We start from the raw sequence: 25333 nt of genomic DNA on the forward strand, positions 1-25333 counted from the left end.
CCTGATTATTTAACTTATATGCAGAGTTCATCATGCAGAATGCTGGGCTGGATGAAGCACAAGCTGAAATCAAGATTGCTGGGAGAAATATCAATAACTTCAGATATGCAGATGACACCACCCTTATGGCAGAAAGTGAAGAGGAACTAAAGAGCCTCTTGATGAAAGTGAGAAGAGGAGAGTGAAAAAGCTGGCTTAAAACTCAACATTCAAAAAACTAAGATCACGGCATCCAGTCCCATCACTTCATGGCAAATAGATGGGGAAACAATGGAAACAGTGAGAGACTGTTTTCTTGGGCTCCAAAATAACTGCAGATGGTGACTGCAGCCATGAAATTAACAGATGCTTGCTCCTTTGAGGAAAAGCTATGACAAACCTAGACAGCATATTAAAAAGCAGAGACATTACTTTGCCAACAAAGGTCCGTCTAGTCAAAGCTATGGTTTTTCCAGTAGTCATGTATGGATGTGAGCGTTGGACTGTGAAGAAAGCTGAGAGCAGAAGAATTGATGCTTTTGAACGGTGGTGTTGGAGAAGACTCCTGAAAGTCCCTTGGACTCTTGGACTGCAAGGAGATCCAACCAGTCCATCCTAAAGGAAATCAGTCCTGAATATTCATTGAAAGGACTGATGCTGAAACTGAAACTCTAATACTTTGGCCACCTGATGCAAAGAACTGACTCATTGGAAAAGACCCTGATGCTGGAAAAGATTGGAGAAGGGGATGACAAAGGATCAGATGTTGGATGGCATCACCAACTCGATGGCCATGAATTTGAGCAAGCTCTGGGAGTTGGTGTGGGATAGGGAAGCCTGGTGTGCTGCAGTCCATGGGGTCGCGGGGAGTTGGACACGACTGAGTGACTTGCACTGAATTAAGAAGCTCTTAAAATGATGGGGTTCAGGGAGCTTCCAGGTTAATGAGCACACTGAGGTGCTCAGGGCATGGTACCTCCAGAGAAGCCATGGAACCTTCAAGCACTTCCCTACCCCCAACTTTGTCCTATACGTTTCTTCCATTGGCTGTTCCTGAATAGTTTACTCTGTAATAAACTGGTAATGGTAATAAGTAAGCTGTTTTCCTGTGTTCTGTGAACCTTACTAGCAATTTATCAAACCTGAGGTGGGATCCTGCGAACCCCTGATTTGAACCTAGGTTGAATAATAATGTGGGTAACCTCGGAATCCAGTACTTGAAACTGATTTCTGCAGTGAGAGCAATCATTGTGGAACTACTGTGCCTGTAAACCTGTGGATTCTGACATTAACTCTGGGTAGGTGGTGTCTGAATTGAATTGTAGAACAGCCGGTTGGTGTATGGAGAGTTGGAGAACTCTTCAGAGTGGGAAAAAAAACCCCACATATTTGGTGTTCAGAGTGCTGTGAGTAGAAACAGACCATGAACATATTCTCTTTCATCCATGTTTGGATTGGTGAAAATTAGGGTGGTTTTTTCCTGTTTGGGGCTATTATGGACCATGTTATTTTAAAGTTCTTATGCATATATTTTGTGCACATATGTGTGAGTTACTCTAAAATACATACACTGGAATGTAATTGCTGGGCCTTAGAGTAAGGGTATCTTCAACTTTTCTATATGATCCATGTTTTGTAAAACAACTGTACCAATTTACATTCATCCTAGCAAAGTGTCTGATTTCCCATTGTTTCTCATTCTTGTTATCACTTTAGTATTATAAGATTTAAACTTTTCCCCCAGGCTTATGTATGGTATCTTACTGAGGTTTTAATATGCATTTCCCTGTTTACTCCTGAGATCTAACCTTTTTTTCATATATTTATTGGCTATTGGATTTCTTTTTCATGAAGTTTTTGTCTTTGCCTGTTTTTCTTTTAGATCATCTGTTTTTCTTTTTAATTTGTCAGAGTTATTTAATCCAGGATTTGAGTCCTTGGGTGCTCAGTCACTCAGTCGTTGTGCTACTGTCTGCCACCCCATGGGCTATATAGCCGGCCAGGCGCCTCTGTCCCTGGAATTTTCCAGGCAAGAATACTGGAGTGGGTTGCCATTTCCTATTCCGTTGAATCCTTTGGTTGCATGTTAAAAATATTTTCCTTTCTGTGGCTTGTTTTTATCATTCTGTCTCTCTCTCTTTTTTTTTTTTGAAATACAGTTGATTTATAATGTTGTGTTAGTTTCAGGTGTACAGATCTCCTTGGTGTCTTGATGGATGAAAGTCCTGGATTTTACTATAGTCAAATTTATTACTTTTTTCCTTGTGGTTTGTTCTTTCTATATCTTACTTAAGAAGTTTTTCCTTTCTCTGATTTTAAAAACTTTACAGTTTTTGCTTTCAAAGTTTGGTATTTGGCTTCCCTTGAGTTGATTTTTTGCTTAAGGAGTTTAGGAGTCCATTTCATTTTTCCTGCATTTCTTCTAGCACCATTTATTGAAAAGACAGTTCTTTCTAGTGCTCTGAAATGCCTCTTTTTTTTTTTTTTTTTTTTTAAATCAGGCATCTGTGTATGTGTCTGTTTCTGGGCTCTTAACATGATATTTAGAGTTATCTCTTCCTGCATAAATACCATACTATCTTTAGTGAAATGAGCTTTGTAGTAAGTCTTTAATGGATAGCGCAAGTCCTTTCACTTTGTTCTTTTTCAAGAAAGTCTTGGTTGTTTTAACCCTTTTGGTTACTGTATAAATTTCAGAATCATCTTGTCAAATTTTATATTAACAGACTATATTTTGATTGGGACTGCATTGAACCTGTAAATCTGTTTCAGGAGAAGTGGCATGTTTATAAAATTGTCTTCAAATCTGTAAACATGAGAAAATATTTTGAAATTTTGAAACAGTCAATATTTATCAGTAAACTTTTATAATTTTCCCTATAACTTGTGAATTACATATATTATTAGTGGGTTTCATGTGTGTGAACTTATTAGTATAAATACTGCTTTTTTGAAAATTGCCTTTTCTAGCCATTCCTTGTGGGTATATGGAAATATAATTAATTTCAATATCATTTCCAGCAACCTTGCTAAGCTCTGACATGTAATTCTATTAGTTACCTGCATATTCTTTGGATTTGTTGATTTATCAGAAAACAGTATTTTGTTTCTTCCTCTTTGATCCTGTTGTGTTTCTTTTTCTTGCCTTTTTGTGCTGTCTCAGTTCAGTTCAGTTGTACATTAAGTTTTCACCTTTCTACTTTTCTACTTTTAAAACAATAATTTTTCCTTTATCTGCTGTTATATGTATCTAACAAGTTTTGGTATGATGAATTTTTTTCCCCTCTGTGTGTTTGTTATCAGTTTGATATAAAATTAGGTTTAGTATAAAATTGCTATTACCTCAGCATGAGTAAGGGTAAGTGTCTTTACTTTTTTGTAACCAGCCTATTCATACTTTCTGTCCATTTTCCTATAAGGTTGTTTTTCTTTATGGGCTTTATGTTATGAAAATAGGTCTTTCTGTGCGATATAAGTAGCAAATATTTTTTCCCAGTTTGTTCTTGACATTCTTAATTGTTACGTTATTTTTATGTAACTGTTCAGCACCTAGAACAGTGCCTGGTGCATAACATACACCTAGTGAATATTTATTGAAAAGATGAATAAATTCAGTGGTGCTTGAATGACAAAAGTTATTTTTAAAAATACGTATTTGAATATTCTCTCATGACTTCTAGGTTTTTGAATCATATTACTAACAGCACCCTGTCTTATGTTGATGTTATGTAGGAGTTTGGTGTTTCTTCAGTCTTATGATTCTACGTTTTAAGTTTTTTTTTAAAGATTTATTTATTTTTATTTTTTTTGGCTGTTGTGGGTCTTTTTGCAGCATGCAGGCTTTCTCTAGTTGTGGCAAGCGGAGGCTGCTCTTCCTTGCTGTGTGTGAGCTTCTCATTGCAGTGGCGTCTCTTGTGGCAGAGCTAGACTCTAGGCACTCGTGCTTCAGCTGCTGAAGCATGTGGGCTCAGTAGTGGTGGCACACAGGCTTACTTGCTCCATGGTATGTGGGATCTTCCCGAATCAGGGATCAAACCAGTGTCCCTTGTGTTGCAAAGCTGATTCTTAACCACTGGACTACCAGGGGAGCCCCCTATGATTCTGTTTTTTTTTTTTTTTATAAAACAGTTAAATATTTAATCTTTTTGTAATTTATCCTGTGTGATCAGTTGTGAACATGTTTCTCTATGAAATGTTAAGTTTTCTAATTGTAAAAGGCTAATTGGAAATTATATACTTTAAAAATAGAAAAGTTGCAAAGGATGATAAGATAGTCCTTAGTAAAACATCCCATTTATATTTTTCATATTGATTATCTATTGAAATAATAATATTCTGGATATAATGGATTAAAGTTTATTAAAATTAATTTCATCTTTCTTTTAATTAAAAGAAAAATTTAAATTCCATATGTGACTTGCATTCTATTTCTGTTGAACTGTGGTACTCCAACCAACCATATCCCTGAACACTGTGTTGTGTTTTTTTTTTTTTTTTTGGTTTTTTAAAGATTTTTTTATTGCCTATTACCAAATTATTTGTTTTTTTTTTTTTTTTAGTAGGAGACTTTTTCCCCCTCCATGAATCAATTAGATAGAGTATTCTTTTCTTTCATACTATAAATGTTATTGAAGATCAGTTCACTTGCAGTATTTCAGCAAGGTGATTTGGTTATACATATGCATATGTATTATTTTTGGAATTATTTTTCATTATAGATTATTACAAGATAGTGACTATAGTTCCCTGTGCTATGCAGTAAACCATTGTTGCTTGTTGCATATCTTTTTTTTTAAATTAGAAATCTAGAATTCTATTTATACTAAGTGAAGTGGAGTCAAAATGTCAGATTTTTTAGTTAGGCAAAAATTTGCAAGTTTTCTGAGGTATATGTTATACATATTGTTTATATGTATGTATATAAAACCTTTACTACACTTGATAAAGGCTTGAGAAAGAACATTTAAAAAAAGAGATCGAAAAATTGGAAAACATAAACTAAATGAAATGGGAGCACTGAACATGAAAAAGAAAATGAAACAAACTAGATAAAAGTAAAAGATCATCATATAGCCCAATTCTTTTTAAACATGGCTATTCATTAGAAAGATATCTGGAGCTTTGGAGAAAAATAAAAAAGCGGTATCTGGACATTTGTATTTTTCAAAAAAATTCCAAGGTAATTCTGATACATCTGGATTTTAAAAAGTGATTACAGTTTTTTTCTATTAAATGGTAGTTTTGGTGATATAGAATTCTGTTATTTTTCTGTTGACCAATCGTTATTCAATGGTATTGAGTAATAGTTGCATACTCACAATAGTAAAAGGTGTTTATCAGTTTTCACAATCAATAGTCAGACAAAAAATAAAAAGGTAATTACAATTGCAAGCCATAATGGGGGCTTGATTAACCTAACAATATAGAATAATTACATGCAATTTGGGGCGGGGATCGAGCAGAGTGATGTGGTAAGTGGAGGTGCATGCATGCACATATTTTCATCCACCCAGCCAGTCTGTGTCCTTTGGTTGGTGCATTTAATCCATTTACATTTAAGGTAATTATCGATATGTATGCTCTTGTTACCATTTTTTCTACTGTTTGGGGTTTATTTTCTGTAGGTTTTTTCCTTGTCTTGTATTTCCTACCTTGAGAAGTTCCTTTAGCATTGTAAAGTTGGTTTGGTAGTGCGGAATTCTCTTAACTTTTGCTTGTCTGGAAGGCTTTTAATAAAATCTGAATGAGAGTCTTAACTGGTAGAGTATTCTTGGTTGTAGGTTCTTCCTTTTCATTACTTTAAGTACATCATGCCATTCCCTTCTGGCTTGCAGAGTTTCTGTTGAAAATCACCTGAACCTTATGGGAGTTCCCTTTTATGTTATTTGTCATTTTTCTCTTGTTGCCTTTAATGTTTTATGTTTGTCTTTAATTTTTGTCAGTTTGATTACTGTGTCTTGATGTGTTCCTCCTTGGGTTTACCCTGCTTGGGACTCTCTGTGCTTCCTGAACTTGGTTGACTTTCCTTTCTTGTGTTAGGAACATTTTCAGCTATTATCTCTTCAAATACTTTTTCAGGTCCTTTTTCTCTCTCTTCTCCTTCTGAGACCCTTATAATGCAAATGTTGGTGTGTTTAATGTTGTCCCAGAGGTATCTTAGGGTGTCTTCGTTTTTTTAAACTCTTTGTTTTCTATATTCTGTTCTGTGGCAGTGATTTCCACCATTCTGTCCTTCAGGTCATTTATATGTTCTTCTCCCTCAGTTATTCTGCTGTTGATTCCTTCTCGTGTATTATTCATCTCTGTTTGTTTGTTCTTTAGTTCTTGTAAGTCTTAGGTAAACATTTGTGTCTTCTCCATTGCTTTCCCTAGACCCTGAGTCATCTTCACTGTCATTATTCTGAATTTTTTTCTGAAAGTTTTCCTGTCTCCACTTCCATTTAGTTGTTTTTCTGGGATTTTATCTTGTCCCTTCATCTGGGAAATAACTTTTTGCTTTTCCATCCTGATTAACTTTCTAATGTTGTTTTTGTTCTAGCCGTAAGATAGTGGTTCTTGCTTCCTCTGTCTGCCCTCCACAGAGGAAGCTAAGAGGCTTTGTAAGCTTCCTGATGGGAGGGACTGGCAGTGGGAAAAACTGGGTTTTGATCTGGTGTGCAAGGCCTTGCTCAGTAAAGCTTTAATCAAATTATCTGCTGATGGATGGGATTGTGCTCCCTCCTTGTAAGTTGTTTGGCCTGAGGTGACCCAACCCTGGGGTCTACTGGCCTCTATGGTAGGGTTAATGGGGACCTCAAAGAGGGCTTCCCTGATGACTCAGACAGTAAAGAATCCGTCTACAAAGTGGGAGACCTGGATTCGATCCGTAAGTTGGGAAGATCCCCTGGAGGACGGCATGACAACCCACTCCAGTGTTTTTGCCTAGAGAATCCCCATGGACAGAGAAGTCTGGCGGGTTATAGTCAATGAGGTTGCAGAAAGTCGGACATGACTGAGCAATAATCACAGTGCACAAGACGGCTTGGGCCAGCGGGGCCTTCCAGAACTCCTGCTGTCAGTCCCTCATCCCTGTGGTGAGCCCCTGCCGCCCGTGTCTCCACAGGAGACCCTTCAGCACTATCCTGTGAGGTCACTGCTCCTTTCCTCTGGGTCTTGGTGCATGTCAGATTTTGTTTGGGCCTTCCAAGGCTGGAGGCTTTGTTTCCCCCTGTCCTGTGGAAGTCCTACAGTCAAATCTTGCTGGCCTTCAAGGTCACATTCCCTGGGGATTCCCAGGTTAGGAAGCCTGATTTGGGGTCAGAACCTTCACAACAGTGGGAGAACTTGTTGGTATTGTTGTTCTTCAGTTTTTGGGTCACCTCCCAGCAGGTATGGGATATGATTTTACTGTGACTGTGTCCCTCCTGCTGTCTTGCTGTGGCTTCTTCTTTGTCTTTGGCCGTGGATTTTCTTTTTTTGGTGGGTTCTAGTGTCCTCCTGTCGATGGTTGTTCAACAGCTGGTTGTGAGTTTGGTGCTCTCACAGGAGGAGGTGAGCACACGTTCTTCTACTCCGCCATCTTGAACCAAAAGGAGGAGAGTATTCTTTTCTAATGCAGTTTGTTTTTAAGCACAGATGGAGTTCCTTTCTCCTATGTTTACTTTTCTATTGCTGTCTCTTTCCCTTTTAGTTTTCAAGATAATTTTTCTCCTACCATTTTTTTAATTCTGAGCTCAACCATGTGATTTTTCCATTTCAGCTGAATTATTAATAAATTAGTTCCTTTAGTCTGTTTTATTTATTTGTTTCAGAGTGCAGTTTTTCTGATAAAAGATATGGTGTCTTAGGTTCTCTAATCGTTGATGCATTATGCATTCATTCAGCAACTGTAGCTTAAGTTTGAGAGTAGAGGGTAAATAAGATAGGAATTCAATGAAATTATACCTTTGCTAGTCATCTGGTGATGATAAATTAGCTGATAAATTGATGCATCAGTTCAGTTCAGTTACTCAGTCGTGTTCTGTTCTTTGCGACCCCATGGACTGTATAGCATGCCAGGCTTCTCTGTCCATCACCAGTTCCCAGAGCTTGCTCAAATTCGTGTCCACTGAATCCGTGATGTATGTTACAGCTAAAAAGCGATACTAACTACTTCATGATAGAATTAAAAGAAACAATTTATTAATGCAGACAGAAATATCCCTAGGATTGAGAAAGAAAATTGATATTTTTAAAGGATAAGATATGTCTGGACACTTACTGATTCCATATAACTGTTAACATAAAAACACCATCTGAATTTGAGTCCTAATTTCACCACTTGCCTAGCTGCTATGGGCTTGGGCACCTTATATTAATATAACATTTGTATACTAGGGATAGTAGTAGCACCTACTGAATAGAATTTGTGAAGGTTAAATTAGTTAATATATTGCTTAAAGCAGTGCTTGACATATAGTATCTGTATATCTCCAATCACAGGTCTATGTATTTGTTGTTTAGTCACTAAGAGTCGGACACGACTGAGCGACTTCACTTTCACTTTTCACTTTCATGCTTTGGAGAAGGAAATGGCAGCCCACTCCAGTGTTCTTGCCTTGAGAATCCCAGATACGGGGGAGCCTGGTGGGCTGCCATCTATGGAGTCACACAGTGTCGGACACGACTGAAGCGATTTAGCAGCAGCAGCAGTCACTAAGTTATGTCCAACTCTTTTGTGATCCCATGAACTGTAGCCCACCAGTCTCTTCTCTCCATGGAATTTCCCAGGCAAGAATACTGAAGTGGGTTGCAATTTCCTTCTCCAAAAGATCTTCCCAGCCCAGGAATCGAACCTGTGTCTTCTGCGGCGGCAGGTGGATTCTTTACCACTGAGCCACCAGGGTAATCTAGGTCTCTGGGTAGGTGGAGCTCTATAGATATTTTCTAGAATTAAAAAAAAAAAAAATTTAACTGTAGTCTCCATAATTTTATTTTTAGTAGTGGCATAAATTCAATCCATGAAGGTACCATAACTTATTTGTCTTTGATATTCATTTTCATTTTCAAGGAGAATATTTGTATTGTTGAATTCAAATCATTGTTTTTCCATTTTCTTATGTATTTTGAATTTTAAGATCAGAAACCATTTAGATGGATAGCAGGACTGACTTGTTTTATTTTTGTCTGAGATTTAAATTTAAATTGTAAATGAATGTCAGTAGAAGCCAACAGCTTTTAAATTAATTCCTTTGGGTCTGTGAATGGTTTCCAAAAGTTTAACTGAATAGTTTAATTGCCCTCTTTTAAAGAATTTCAAAGTAGCTACAGCCTTGTGATCTGCACTGAGTTACTTTATGTTGGGAAATTTTTGGCAGATGTTATACAGTCATCATTCAAAAACAAGTTACATTGTCTTTCCCAGCTTGAATTAGTGGAACATTAGCATTGAACTTTTCATTTTGAATGAGCATGTTGGAAATTATTTCCTGCTAAATGTTTGTCATCAAGTGAAGTTTTATTTTAAAAAATTAATGGAGCATATCAGTGCAGCAGCCTTAGAAAAATAGCTGAGGCACAGGGTTACTCTTGGACAACCTTTAAAGTTCCTTATTATCATTTGGGTATACATGCTTAATAGTCTTCCGGGAAACTAAAATATGTTATTTTTTTAAGACCAAAAACTTTAAAATATGATATTTAGCTGCTAACAGACAGCTGTTAATGACTACTTAGAATTGTATTTACTTTCTGGGTTGGAACTAGGGATAGAGCAAGCAAATGAATTGATAATGTGAGAAAATACCACGTTCATTGTTAAAATATATTTTAAAGTATTAGTTTTATACCTTTATCAGTAAATGAAAGATGACATTAATTTGAAATAATTGGAATAAGTGTGCAATCCATTGAATTAACTGTATCTCAAATGTACTTTAAACAAAATCCAGATTCCCTCTTTGAGAACAAGTCCTATCATTAGCAAATAGGGTAGCCAGAAGAATACTTTAAATAACAAATCAGCATTATGTTTGTGGAAGATGAATTGAATTCCCTCGTAGCTCAGTCGGTAAAGAGTCTGCCTGCAGTGCAGGAGACCTGGGTTCCATCCCTGGGTCAGGAAGATCCCCTGGAGAAGGGAATGGCAACCCACTCCAGTATTCTTGCCTGGAAAATCCCATGGACAGAGGAGCCTGGTGGGCTATAGTCCATGGGGTCACAAGAGTCAGACACGACTTAGTGACTAAACCAAACCAAACTAAATCTTTATCTTCCAAAATGTTGTTTTGTTCTAATCCACCTAGCTTTGTGAAAAATAGGCAGTGTGTTGTGTTGGATAACAGGTAGTTAAATTCGACTCATTTTTCTCATCATATATCCATATTTTTGTGCCATCTGAAATCCCTTCTTTAAGACTTTTTAATAGCTTTCATTCCTTCCTGTTAAACACATGTTCATTACATTAAGTTCCATATTTATTAAGCAAAGTGCGTTTAAATGTAGCGTGGAGGGAAAATAAGCAAACTAGGCCTCCTCACAAGCTTATTCTAATCTGTTTGGGTAGACATACAGGCTACAGATTCTGTGTTAAGATACTTTTGGTTATCATGGCAAAAAGTAATTTTAAACCAGCTTAAGCAAGGAGAGGGATTTATGGGCTTATATATATGAAAGATTGGCCTTGGACATGGGTTAGATCCAGATATTTAATGTAACATGTAGAATTTATCTCATTATCTTAGCTCTAATTTCTTGTGACTTGGATTCATTCTCAGGCAGTATCTCCTCAAGTGGTGGCAAAGATGGCCCAAACAATGCCAGGCTTACATCCTGTCAGCTTAGCAACCTCAATTATAAGCTTCCTTTCCAAATAGTTCCAGAAATTCTGGCATAAGTCTGCTTTGGCCACACTTGAATCTTTTGGAGTCGGGGTACCATGGGGTGGGGATGGGGGATGGGGGGGTGGAGTGAGGATGGTCTAGCTCAATTCAAAGTAGATGAAACAAAGACAAATAGTTTCCAAAAAGGAACTTACAAATTCTGCTACCAGAAGGAAGGATGCTGAGCAGGCAAGAGCAGCATAAAAAGTAAAGATAAAAATTTTTAGTTGAGCTATAATAAAAAGATAAATTCTGATAGAAGGTGCTTAAGTAAAGCTTCAGATAGGAGACTGTATTTTGAATTGGGCTCTGAAGGGCAAGTAGAATTTTTTTAAGGCACAGTAAAGAAAGGACTTTCTAGGTCACTCATTCGAGAAGCTTGGCAGTGAAAGGAGAAAAAATGAAAGCTACTAGAGTGTAAAGGGAATGTTCAGATATTTCCCCCCTCAGTATGGAGAAAATTTGAACATTTTTATGGTAGAGGAGCAGAAGCAGGTAAAGGAGAAATTAACAGTGCCAAGGAGGCAGTCATTGATAAAGAAGGGAAATTCAGTAGGATCAAGAAGGTAAGTGGAGGGGGGCCTCCTTAGAAAGGAAAAGGGATTGTTTATTCTCTGAGGACATGTAAAGAAAAGTAGTAATGGTGACTACAGAAGTTAAAACAGAAATTTGTTATTAAATATGTAAATGGCTTCAGTTTTGTTTTCTAAAAGTAAGAAAAGGTTTACCAGTTACCTATTGTTAGGTAACAGACCATTCCAAAATGATCTTGTGCATTAGCAATTTGACTTGAACTCAGACTGGGTAGTTTCTTCTGCTGGCCCTAGGTCCCTCGTGATTGTGGTCATCTCAGCTGTGGATATGGTCTGTGATGGTGGCTGCATGCACACACTTGTTGGTTGATGCTGGCTGTTACCTGGACCTCTCTCTGTGCTTTCTCATCCTCATGAGCATTCACATGGCAGTGGCTGCACTCGGAAGAAAGAGCTGAAGCAGTCTGCCTAGATACGAAAGACGTACGATGGACTTGGAACTCCCACAGTGTCACTTCTTTCACACTCTGTTGGTTGAAGCAAGTCACAAGGCCAGGTCAGATCAAGTAGAGAAATAGACCCCACCTCTTTATGGGAAGAGTAATAAAGTTGCATTGCAAAACAGCTGTGTATATGGAACGGGAGGAATTTCTGCCTATCCCTCCCCCAGCATTTTATTGTGAAAAATTTCAGTCATGAAGCCAAGTTGAAAGAATTTCAAAGTGAATATCCACATATCTACCCCCTAGATTCTACTGTTAACATTTTACTATACCTGCTTTATTATATATTTATCCATCTATCATTCTTTTATCAGTTTATCTTATTTTTTGATGCATTTCGAAATAAATTGTAGATACTAGTTCTTTTCTCTTAAGTACCTGCTGCGTGTATTTAGCAAGTCAATATTCAGTTTCTTCTTTTGATAAGAGACATTTACATACAACGAAGTGCACAGACATTAAGTGTATGTCACACCTAGTTTTGTAGCCTGGCAGAGAAGGGGAAAATTTGGGATAGCTTTTCAGTGAAATGACTCAAATTCAACTATAGTTGTATAGAAGAATTGCAAAAGATATCTTTCTTGAATACCTTTCTTCATATCCTTATTGCTAATAATTTTTTCATTTAATGTATCTCAACACTTAGGATTTGCATCTGTGTTACAATACTAAAATTTCTCCTTTATTTGAATTCACTTTGGATGGTTCTCCACCTCCTTTCACTAAACAGTTATAAGGATATAAACAGGCGCTCTCTTGCTTTATAGGTATTCAAACTATGTGTATCTCAAATCAGGTTAGAGTAACAGTGCGTACCTTCTCAGTCGTGTCTGACTCTTTGCAACCCCTGGTACTGAGCCCACCAGGCTCCTCTGTCCCTGGAATTTTCCAGGCAAGAATACTGGAGTGGGTTGCCATTTCCTACTCCAGGGGATCTTCTCAACCCAAGGATTGAACCTTCATCTGCTGCATTGGCAGGTGGATTCTTTACCACTGAGCTACCTTGAATACAGCTGAGTGACTAAGCATTCATGCATGCATGAAAAAGTTTTAATAAACTATTTTCTAGTTTATGAATAGTTTAGCAGTAGGAAAAGGAGAAATTTTAGTATTATAACTATTGATTTAACTTCAGATAATCAGAATAGAAGAGTGATCAGAATTGTGGCAAATTCAGCTGTAATTTAACCTTTGAGTGGAGTATTAGAGCTTCTTACAACCTTAACACTTCCCTTGTTATTCTAATCTATGTTACCGTGTACATTTAGAAAATTTCTAGAATATTATAAGTCCTTAGTTTTTCATATGATGATTTGATAAAATAATAGTTACTTAGTTTATTTACTAGGTGTTGAATACTTTTATTGCTAATTGGCTTTTGAACCTTTTTACAAATAGCAAAAGATTGGAATCATTTTGACTTGCTCTTTGCATTCCAGTAAACCCTGTCAGAACTCTTGAAAATATGTGACTAGCACTTAAGCCATTTCAAGCCAAGAATTCTGCCAGAAATGCAACTGGTTAATGACACTCAGTGTGACAACGGAAGTGAAAGCTTGAGTTCATTTACTGTGTTAGCTTTCCTGATGGTCAGGGAATGGGGTAAAGTCATGTATGTCTAAACATCTGTCTTAACAGTGTATGAGATGTTTTAAAAGTGTTCTTTAACCCAGATTTTCTCTATTTCATTTCATTTCATTTTATTTCATGGTGTAAATGACGTGACATCCTAAATCATATGTGAAAGTGAAAGTCGCTCAGTTGTGTCTGACTCCTTGCGGCCCCATAGTCTATATAATCCATGGAATTCTCCAGGCCAGAATACTGGAGTGGTTAGCTGTTTCCTTCTCCAAGGGATCTTCCCAACCCAGGCATTGAACCCAGGTCTCCTGCCTTGCAGGAGGATTCTTTACCAGCTGAGCCACGAGGGAAGCCCTAAATCATACGTGCTGGGTTACAAACTAAACAAATTTGTGTTTTAAAAATCTAATTGAGTGTTATATTTATTTTTATGTACAGGTCTTGCTATTTTGGAAACTACAAGAGAAAACTAGATTGGGGAGGTTTGGATTTGTAAGTGGACATGGCTCAGATATCCAGCAGCAATGGATTTAAGAAATGCTCATCTTCCCCTCCGGAATCAACAAGAACAAAAGATGTAGACAAAGAAGAAGCATTACAGATGGAAGCAGAGGCTTTAGCAAAACTGCAAAAGGACAGGCAGGTGACTGATAATCAGAGAGGCTTTGAGTTGTCTAGCAGCACCGGACAAAAAGCACAGGTTTATAATAAACAGGATTATGATCTCATGGTGTTTCCTGAATCAGATACCCAAAAAAGAGCAGTAGATATTGATGTAGAAAAGCTTACCCAAGCTGAACTTGAGAAACTATTGCTGGATGACAGTTTTGAGACTAGGAATACACCTATATTGCCAGTTACTCCTGTTCTGAACCCTTCATTATCAGCACAACTCTATCTTAGACCTGCTGTTCAGAGAGGACAGTGGCCACCTGGATTATCTGGACCTTCCAGTTACACTTTACCTTCTATTTATCAGTCAACTTACAGTACTAAACAGACTGCATTCCAAAATGGCTTCAACCCAAGAATGCCTACTTTTGCATCCACAGAACCTATATATTTAAGACTTCCGGGACAGTCTCCATATTTTTCATATCCTTTGACATCTGCCACACCCTTTCATCCACAAGGAAGCTTACCTATCTATCGCCCAGTTGTCAGTCCTGACATGGCAAAGCTGTTTGACAAAATAGCTAGCACATCAGAATTTTTAAAAAATGGAAAAGCAAGGACTGATTTGGAGATAAATTCAAAAACTACAATCAGCAATCTGCAGGTATCTCCAAAGTCTGAAGATATCAGTAAATTTGATTGGTTAGACTTGGATCCTCTAAGTAAGCCTAAGGTGGACAATGTAGAGGTGGAGGACCATGAAGAAGAGAAAAATGTACCAGATTTGCTGGCAGACGATCCTTGGGATGCTGTTCTTCTTGAGGAGAGATCACCAGCAAGGTGTCACCTTGACAGAAAGGTGAATGGAAAATCTCTCTCTGGAGCAACAGTAACAAGAAGCCAGTCTTTAAATATTCGAACAACTCAGCCTACAAAAGTCCAGAGCCAAATATATCAGGTATAGTCTTTTCTTACAAACTTCTCAAACTTAGTATAACACAGAAACATGTTTGTGTACATAATTTATTAGGTGAAAGAAATATTTTTTTGAGTTTTGTTTTCTGTTATTCTTAAGTACACTGTTCGTCTTAGATTGTGTGATAAAGGATTAAATGTGTTTAGGCCAACTGAAAAATTAATTGCTATTAATATATTTTTCTAGGATTGTGAGTTTTGAAAACCTAAGGATCTGGCTGTTGCTTATAGGCGTTTAGGATAATTTTTATCTGTCTCTCCCTCTCCATTCATTATATGTGGTCCTACTTTCTTTGCTTTAGCACCTTGATTTTTCAGAGTAGATGAGGAATTTTGTTTTTTAACCCCATTATAGAAATTCTAATGTATATTGTTTTATTGTTTTTAACCATGAAGGAATAGAAGAACAGGAGGGAGGAAGGGAGGTGAAAAAGGAAGAAAGGAAGGGAGGCCTCAGAGAGATGGGAGAAAAGCCATTTAAAGGACTCTCTTTAAACACTTATATTGATGCAAGTGAAGAATAGAACTATAATCTATATAGTATATTTGCTGAGTTCATATAGTCTTACTGTCTGGAAGAATTAGATAAGGGTGCATGGAGCAGAATGTCTTCTCTTACAGGAGGGGGCAGTAAGGTTTAGACTTTTCCTTTCCATATATAGTACACCACTGAAGATTTTTATTTTGCTTTTATATCATCTGTGGATGCTAGGAATGTTTAAGCTTCATTCTTAACTTAATATGAATCATATTCAGTTAATTAGATCACAATTAACTACCATTTAGGCAGTGAGAATCAACTAGGATTTCGGGAAGGAGAAGCAAATTTTGCGTGATTTGGATGGGTTTATGTTGAATTATTGATTTTTAAAAGCCATTTTAGATGTCTGAGGAGAAAACAGTAGATATTAAGGGTTAAGAAAATGAGGATGTTTTTGGATAACATGATCAGAATCCAGAAAAATCTTAACCAGTGCAGTGTTTTCCAAATAGATTTTGACTGCAGCTCACACTGAGAGATACATGTTCTTAAGTTCTCTTCAGCTTTTCAATACTACTTGCACATTTAGTAACATAATTTCTTAACACCTTTCAATTTAAAAGTTACAGGTTAATTTAACATTTTAAATTGGAATCATAAGTATAATATCAGATTATTTTTTCTTAATATTCTCTGTTGTCTTGTCTTGGTTTTTGTTTTTACAAAGCGTCTGTCATTTCCTAAAATATTTGTAAGGAGAAGGGAAGACTAAGCCAAATCAAAAAATGTTGGGAAGGGAGCGTATACCTAGGAGTGGAATTGCTGGCTAGTTTGTGTTTAACTTTTTGAGGACCAGCAAACTGTTTTCCACAGTGGCTACATCATTCCCTTTCCAACCCCCACAGTGTATGAGAATTCTAGTTTCTTTACATCCTTGTCAACACTTGTTATTTTCCATTTTTGGGGTTGTAACCTTCCTAATGGATGGGAAGTGTGAAGTGGTATCTTACTGTAATTTTACCAAGGGAACATTTCACACAAAGATGGGCTGGATAAAGGACAGAAATGGTATGGACCTAACAGAAGCAGAAGATATGAAGAAGAGGTGGCAAGAATACAGAGAACTGTACAAAAAAGAGCTTCACGACCCAGATAATCACGATGGTGTGATCACTCATCTAGAGCCAGACATCCTGGAATGTGAAGTCAAGTGGGCCTTAGGAAGCATCACTACGAACAAAGCTAGTGGAGGGGATGGAATTCCAGTTGAGCTATTTCAAATCCTGAAAGATGATGCTGTGAAAGTGCTGCACTCAGTATGCCAGCAAATTTGGAAAACTCAGCAGTGGCCACAGGACTGGAAAAGGTCAGTTTTCATTCCAATCCAAAAGAAAAGCAATGCCAAAAAATGCTCAAACTACCGCACAATTGCACTCATCTCACACTCTAGTAAAGTAATGCTCAAAATTCTCCAAGCCAGGCTTCAGCAATACGTGAACCGTGAACTTCCAGATGTTCAAGCTGGTTTTAGAAAATGCAGAGGAACCAGAGATCAAATTGCCAACATCTGCTGGATCATGGAAAAAGCAAGAGAGTTCCAGAAAAACATCTGTTTCTGCTTTATTGACTATGCCAAAGCCTTTGACTGTGTGGATCACAATAAACTGTGAAAAATTCTGAAAGAGATGGGAATACCAGACCACCTGACCTGCCTCTTGAGAAATTTGTATGCAGGTCAGGAAGCAACAGTTAGAACTGGACATGGAACAACAGACTGGTTCCAAATAGGAAAAGGAGTACGTCAAGGCTGTATATTGATTGTCACCCTGCTTATTTAACTTCTATGCAGAGTACATCATGAGAAACACTGGACTGGAAGAAACACAAGCTGGAATCCAGATTACCGGGAGAAATAGCAATAACCTCAGATATGCAGATGACACCACCCTTATGGCAGAAAATGAAGAGGAACTAAAAAGCCTCTTGATGAAAGTGAAAGGGGAGAGTGAAAAAGTGGGATTAAAGCTCAACATTCAGAAAACGAAGATCATGGCATCTGGTCCCATCACTTCATGGGAAATAGATGGGGAAACAGGGGAAACAGTGTCAGACTTTATTTTTGGGGGCTCCAGAATCACTGTAGATGGTGATTGCAGCCATGAAATTAAAAGACACTTACTCCTTGGAAGGAAAGTTATGACCAACCTAGATAGCATATTCAAAAGCAGAGACATTACTTTCCCGACTAAGGTCCGTCTAGTCAAGGCTATGGTTTTTCCTGTGGTCATGTATGGATGTGAGAGTTGGATTGTGAAGAAGGCTGAGCGCCAAAGAATTGATGCTTTTGAACTGTGGTGTTGGAGAAGACTCTTGAGAGTCCCTTGAACTCCAAGGCGATCCATCCAATCCGTTCTGAAGGAGATGAGCCCTGGGATTTCTTTGGAAGGAATGATGCTAAAGCTGAAACTCCAATACTTTGGCCACCTCATGCGAAGAGTTGACTCTTTGGAAAAGACTCTGATGCTGGGAAGGATTGGGGGCAGGAGGAGAAGGGGACGACCGAGGATGAGATGGCTGGATGGCATCACTGACTCAATGGACGTGAGTTTGACTGAACTCCGGGAGATGGTGATGGACAGGGAGGCCTGGCATGCTGCGATTCATGGGGTCGCAAAGAGTCAGACACGACTGAGCGACTGAACTGAACTGCCTGATAACTAGCGATGTTGAATATCTTTTCATATGCTTGTTTGCAGTTTATTCATGTTTTTTGAAGAAATGTATGTTTAAATCATTTGTCCATTTAAAAAATCGGGTTAAAAAAAATAAATAAAAATCGGATTGTTCATAGCAGCTTTATTCAGAAGAGCCAGAAGGTGAGACAACCCAATGTCCATCAGCTGATGAATGGGCAAGCAAAAATGTGTCCATACAATGGAATATTATTCACCCAAACAAAGGAAACAGCATAGATGAACCTTGAAAACATTGTAAATGAAAGAAGCCAGACACAAAAAAACATGTAGATTCAATTTATATGATATGTCCAGAAAACACAAATCCATAGAGGAAGAAAGCAGATTATTGTTTGCTGAGGGATTGAGAGAAAGAGGAAATGAGAAATGATTGCCTAATGGGTACAGGGATTTGGGGGGCAAGTGATGAAAATGTTCTGAAATTAGAACATTGCAGTGTTCTTATCATATTAGTGGTGGTTCACGCTCTATTATGAATGTATTGAGAGCCAACAAATTGTACATTTTTAATTGGTTAATATGGCAGATTTTATGTTCTATGAATTTTTACCTTAGGTTTTGTTTTTTTTTTAAAGAAAGACACTGGTCCCCCGATCCTCCTGTTGTGCTTCGGCCACGTTCCTGCTTGATTCATATTTGGGTCAGTGTTCCAGTAGAGAGATCCCTCTCCAACTGTGGATCTTGTTTTTATGGACATAACCGTGATGGCATGTGTTTGACACCGGGTAGGCTGGATTAGGGATATCAGCTGTTTAGCTGCCTAGAACCTGGAGATCTCATGACCTGTGGGAAGTTGCAGTCTCTGCTATCAGGGAGAGAGTCTCCTCTGGTCCTCTGTGGAGCTGAGTTTAGACTCAGGCCTCCCATTGGTGGAAGGCAGAACCCCCGATAGTCCAGGCAACCCAGAGTGAGCGTCCAGGTCATTTTCAAATAATGTTCCTGCTTCTTGCATCACACTTCATATGTATGTGTTTGCACCTCTACAGTATATGCATTGTAGCCACAGAATAATAGGTTATCTTGAATTTAATAAAATATTTATAAATGACTTTGGTTTATTTCTTTTTTACAATCACTGAGACAGTAGAGACTTCCTTAGAATTCTGTGAGATCAGAGTGATCATGCCTATTTCATTGTTGAGGAAACTGAAATGTAAAGAAGTTAAGTAATTATTAATTTTTTCATGTAATAACAGTATTGTAATTAGTTAAATGAACTCATTTTAGAGATGTGTAAGATGATAGCCATAGTCATCTAGTCTAACCAGCTTCATTTCATGGATCCAGAAACTTAGATCCAGAGAATGACTTATCTCCAGTTAATGTCATTATTTTCTTTTTCAGTTTCTTCGTGACTCAAAACCCATAGCATAGATTGACAGTGCTTTTGCTGCAAAGCACACCTTCCTTTCCCTGTTGCTATCTATGGTTTAGACTGGTCTTTTCTGGTTCAACTGATGTTTTCTCCACCCTTTCAGGGCTGTGATACTCATTTATGTTCCTATCATTTTCTCTCTTCATACATCTTTTCCTACTCATTTTTAATATTTGTCACAGTATCATATTGATATTTCCCAATTTGGGGTGCTTTCAGAAATCATCTTGCAGGACTGATGAGGACAGGTAGTTTTCTAAAGATAGGTTTCCCCCAGCAAGATCTGTGAGTTCAGATCATATGGGAGTGCAGAGAATTACTAGTCACTCAGACTCTAGGAATTAACTAGGTTTCTGGGCAAGTTTTAGCAGAAACATATTCTTAGATTCTTTAAAGTATAGGGGAAAGGATCAAGGAGTAAGCAGATTGGTTGCGAGAGGCATGAGTCAAAGCCAGGTAAGCAAAAATACCATGACTTGATCAGCTGATCAGTCAGAGATGGGAGCTAGATTATTACAGTTTACATCAGAACTTTACTAAATGACACAGTATCTGAATTGAGGTGGCTTAGGCTTCTTAAGGAGAAGGCAGTGGCACCCCACTCCAGTACTCTTGCCTGGAAAATCCCATGGACGGAGGAGCCTGGTAGGCTGTAGTCCATGGGGTCATGAAGAGTCGGACACTTACTGAGCGACTTCACTTTTACTTTTCACTTTAATGCATTGGAGAAGGAAATGGCAACCCACTCCAGTGTTCTTGCCTGAAGAATCCCAGGGATGGTGGAGCCTGGTGGGCTGCCATCTGTGGGGTCGCACAGAGTCGGACATGACTAAAGCGACTTAGCAGTAGCAGCATCAGGCTTCTTAAAGGAGTCTAACTGTGGCATTGTGAGGTGTTATATAGTTGTTGATCATTCTGTTATATTCTACTCTGTTAATACTTAACGTTTGACCACCACATTCTAAGAGGGACCAGTGAGAATGTGTCTTGAAAAGAAAAAATTACAATGTTCAGGATCTAGAAGCTGTGCTATTTAAAGAATTGTTGAAAAGATTGGGCATATTTTGCCTGAAGAAGAGAATATTAATTGGAGATAATTCACACTCTGAATCTGAGTTTCTTCATCTTTGATATAAACCTGGTTGGACTAGATGGTTTCTGAGATCCTTTCAGGAATAATATTTCAAGTTTAGAAAGTTACCATGTAAAAGAGGAAGTTGAAACTTTTTGTCTTTTAAAGTTTTACATTTTGGACATATGTTCTCAAAACAGTTCAGGAAATAGACTATCTGAGAATCATGGTATTCTTGTAAAAAAGATAAAATAGTTATGTACTAAATTTTCCAATTTATTGTGTTGCATTGTACAAATTAAATAGCTCTTTGTGCTAGATTTTAATAGATAAGTGGTAGCAGGTGCTGAAAGTTAAAATACCTTTTATAGAAAGCTTAAAATTATACAAATCCTATTTGTTTGTATTTTTTTCTGTGAATTGAGAAATTCAATTTAGTTTAGTTTTAAAATTCATTGTTCCAAAAAGTAGAACAAGGACCAATGGGGAAGAAAACTCAAGGAAGCAGGTTATATAGTTAAATATCAATAACAAAATTTATAAATAGCCATTTATTTGGTAGTGGTTACTCTCAGGGGGTCAGTGTATAGTTATTGGAGGTCTGCAGTCAGAGGTTTAGTGTGAATTTGTTACAAATGCTATAAAAGGGATTTTGTTAACTCTTAAGATTTCATCATTTTGTTTGTGTACATGAAGATTAAGTTTGGTTTAATTTAGGCCAAAAGGGTAAACAGAATACTAATAGTAAGCTGGCTTTGGAAGTCCGTGGCACAAACATTGGCATGGAACTTTTAATTTTCACACACCATTCATTTCTATTCAATAAAATTTTCCCTGAGATTCCTGTTTTTTACTGTGAAGTAAGATTACAGTGCCTGTTCTTTATAATTACTTTATGTACGTAAGTATTCATTTCCTGTAAGAATTTTATGCTTTGTGGTAAAAACTCTGAACGGTGTTTTTCTTCTCACTCAGCAGTCTTACTTCCTATTTCCTTCTAGTGTCTTTTGTTCATAATAATCTAAATACTTTAGTTCAAATTTTTGTTTCATAAAGGAAAAGACATAGTACTTAAAACTGTCTTCTGGCAATTTAAATTTAAATCACATTTTTAGTTAACAGCTGTAAATTTAGCTACTTTGAGTAGATTTCAAAGATTTTAGTAATGAATCAAATTATGTTAAGAAATGGTTTTGCAAAGTTCTGTGGGCATTAACTAAAAATTGATTATATTAATATTATAAACATTTATATCCTAATTAACACAATGTCTAACAGTAATTTTGAAGATGATGTAAAGTTGAATAAAATGTGGTTTTCCATTGTCTAGTTGTATATAATACAGTATTTGAATAGATTAGTGAAGTCTACAAACATTTAAAGAAATTCAGTTAAGGAAATAACCGACTTTGTTCTGAATAGCAACTGATACGTTTATATTTAATGCTTAAAATGTTTATTGAAAACTTGGTGTTCCATCTAATTTCTGGGAGAAGATGGCATGAATCTGGAACTTGTTTAGATGTAAAGCTTTCCCTTATTCTTATAACTACTTTATAAAGTATGTATTGGTAAGTTTTCATGAATTATTTCAAACCTGTATCACTTTCCTTAAACTCTTAATTTACCTTTTCCATTACCTTTTAAGAAAATTGAATTATAGTTGATCTATAACACTGTTAATTCCAGATACACAATATAGTATAGTGATTTGGTATTTCTATACATTACAAAATGATCACCATAATAAGCCTAGTTACCATCTGTCACTAAATAAAGTTATTATAGTATTATTGATAGTATTCCTAATGCTGTCCATTCATCCCCATGACTCATTTAGTAACTAGAAGTTTGTACCTCTTAATTTCCTTCACCTGTCTCACTCCCTGTGCCCCATCTGTTCTTTATATCTGTCTGTTGTATTCATTTGTTCATATGTTCTTATATTTCACATATAAGTGAAATTATATGGTATTTTTCTGACTTATTTCACTTAGTATAATACCTTCTTGTCCACTCATGTTGTCCCAAATGGCGAGATATATTTTATGGTTGAGTGACAGTCCATTATGTGTGTGTATCCTGTGCCTTCTTTATCCAGTCTTCTGTTAGTGGACATTTCAGTTGCTTCCATATCTTGGCTGTTGTAAATAATGCTGAAACGAACATAGGGGTGCGTATAACTTATCAAATTACTGTTTTTGGGTTTCTTCAGAAAAATACCCCAAAGTGGAATTGTTGAGTCATAGGGTGATTCTATTTTTAATTTTTTGAGGAACCTCTCTGGTGGCTCAGACTGTAAAGAGTCTGCCTGCCTTGCGGGAGACCCAGGTTTGATCCCTGTTTTGGGACGATCCCGGGGAGGAGGAAACAGCAACTCACTCCAGTATTCTTGCCTGGAAAATCCCATGAATGGAGGAGTCTGACAGGCTCCCTCCAGTCCGTGGAGTTGCAAAGAGTTGGACATGACTGAGTGACTTCACTTTCCATATTGTTTTCCATAGGGACTACCAATTTACATTCCTACCAATAGTCCAGTAGAGTGCCCTTTTCTCCACATCATCACCAACACTTGTTACTTGTTATTTTTTGACAATAGCCATTCTTACAGGTATGACACGATACCTCATTGTGGCTTTGATTTGCATTTCCCGATGGTTAGTGATGTTGAGCATCTTTTCATGTGTCTATTGGCCACTGTATATCATCTTTCAAAAAATGCTCATTTTTAAAATCAAGTTGTTTGTTTTTGGATAGAGTTGTATGAGTTCTCTGCATATTTTGAGTATTAGCCCCTTATTGGATAAATCATTTACAAATATCTTCTCCCATTCAGTAGACCACCTGTTCGTTTTGTTGACATTTCCTTTGCTATACAAAAAATATTGCTAAGATTAATGTCAGAGAGCATACTGCCTGTTTTCTTCCCGGAATTTTATGGTTTCACGTCTTGCATTTAAGTCTTTAATTCATTTTGAATTTATTTTTCTATATGGTATGAGAAAGTCCAGTTTGATTCTTTTTTTCCTGTAGCTGTCCAGTTTTCTCAGCACAGTTTATTGAAGAGTCTATCTTTTCCCTATTGTATGTCCTTGCCTCCTTTGTCATGGATTAATTCACTGTGTAAGTGTGGGTTTATTTCTGGGCTGTCTTTTCTGGTCCATTAATTGATGTGTCTGTCTTTGTGCTAGTACCATACTGTTTTGGTTCCTGTAGCTTTGTTGGGTGGTTTGAAAGCAGGGAGCATGATACCTCCAGCTTTGTTCTTTCTCAAAATTGTTTTGACTGTTGCAAGGTTTTTTGTGTTTCCATACACATTTTAGAATTGTTTGTTTTAGTTCTGTGAAGAATGCTATTGTTTGTTTGTGGGTTATTTTGGGCTGCATGGCATATGGGATCTTAGTTCCCCGACCAGGGATTGAACCCATTCTCCCTGCAGTGGTAGTGTGGAGTCTTAACCACAGGAGAAGTCCTACCATTGGTATTTGGGTAAGGATTGTGTTGAATCTATAGATTACTTTGGGTAATAAGGTCATTTTAACAATATTAATTCTTTAGTCCATGAGCACAGTATATCTTTCCATTTGTGTTGTCTTCACTTTCCTTCATCAGTGTCTTACAGTTTTCTAAATACAGGTCTTATACCTGTATCAGTTAAATTTGTTCCTCGGTATTTTGTTATTTTTGATGCAGTTGTAAATGGGCTTGTTTTATTAATTTCTCATTCTGTTAGTTTTTGTGTATAGAAAGACAACAGACTTCTATATTATTAATTTTATATCCTGCAAAATTCATTTGTATCCTACTGAAATCATTTATTAGTTCCAGTAGTTTTCTGATGACATCTTTAGGAATTTTTCATATCATGTCATCTGCAAACAGTGACACTTTTACTTCTTCCTTTCCAAATTGGATTTCTTTTCTTTTTCTTGTCTGATTGTTGTGGCTAGGACTTCCAGTTACTTGGGTTTTTTTTTTTTTTTTCCTTTTTTCTTTTTTATATAGTGAGGTCAAGGTTATTCTTAGTATGCACTTGTCCACCTCAGATTTATTTGCCTCTTCTTTCCGGTTTGGAGGGAAGAGATAGAGATTCCTTCTCTTTTCTCAAATGTAACTCATCTCTCTTTTCTTGTTCTTGTCTCCCCAAAGTATTTTTCTACCATTATTCTTTAAAGAGGAATTTGTACTTACTGTTTTTCCAGTTCTTCACCATCCTCTCTTGTTCCTGTCATTGCAGAAAGTTGTTCCTAGGAGTATGAATACTAATTTTCAATACAGTGACCATACTTACTGTCCAGCCTTGTTGTCTCATTTGCAACAATGTACCATATTTTTTTCTTGAAACTTCTTCCATTGCCCTGGTTAAATCTACTTACTAGTTTTCTTCGTATAATCTTTGACTTCTTTTACTTGTCTAGCTTCTAAACATTGGTATTCCCCCAAGGTTTTGTTCTTGGCTGTCTTTAATATATCTTATTTGTTCTCTTTTAGTCAGTACTTTATTCTTGAGGCTCTGAGATAGATACAGAGTTTGAAAGCTACTAGTCCAGATCACTTGGCAGCCTTTATAATCACATGAGCTAATTTCTTATAATAAATCTCTCTTTCTCGATTCTTATATGTAT

General features: G+C 37.0%; 1 protein-coding gene across 1 annotated transcript in view; it reads left to right on the forward strand.

Annotated features, from left to right (window-relative positions):
- The window catches only part of PIK3C2A (phosphatidylinositol-4-phosphate 3-kinase catalytic subunit type 2 alpha), a 108241-nt gene that overhangs the window by 17804 nt on the left and 65104 nt on the right, over positions 1-25333 (forward strand). Inside the window, exon 2 of the mRNA XM_040258259.1 lies at positions 13873-15007. Coding sequence (XP_040114193.1) covers positions 13937-15007 — 1071 coding nt within the window. The 5' untranslated portion in view covers positions 13873-13936. The remainder of the gene's footprint in view (positions 1-13872; positions 15008-25333) is intronic.

This window comes from Oryx dammah, unplaced genomic scaffold (assembly GCF_014754425.2).
Source record: "Oryx dammah isolate SB20612 unplaced genomic scaffold, SCBI_Odam_1.1 HiC_scaffold_17, whole genome shotgun sequence".
Classification (NCBI taxonomy): Eukaryota; Metazoa; Chordata; class Mammalia; order Artiodactyla; family Bovidae; genus Oryx; species Oryx dammah.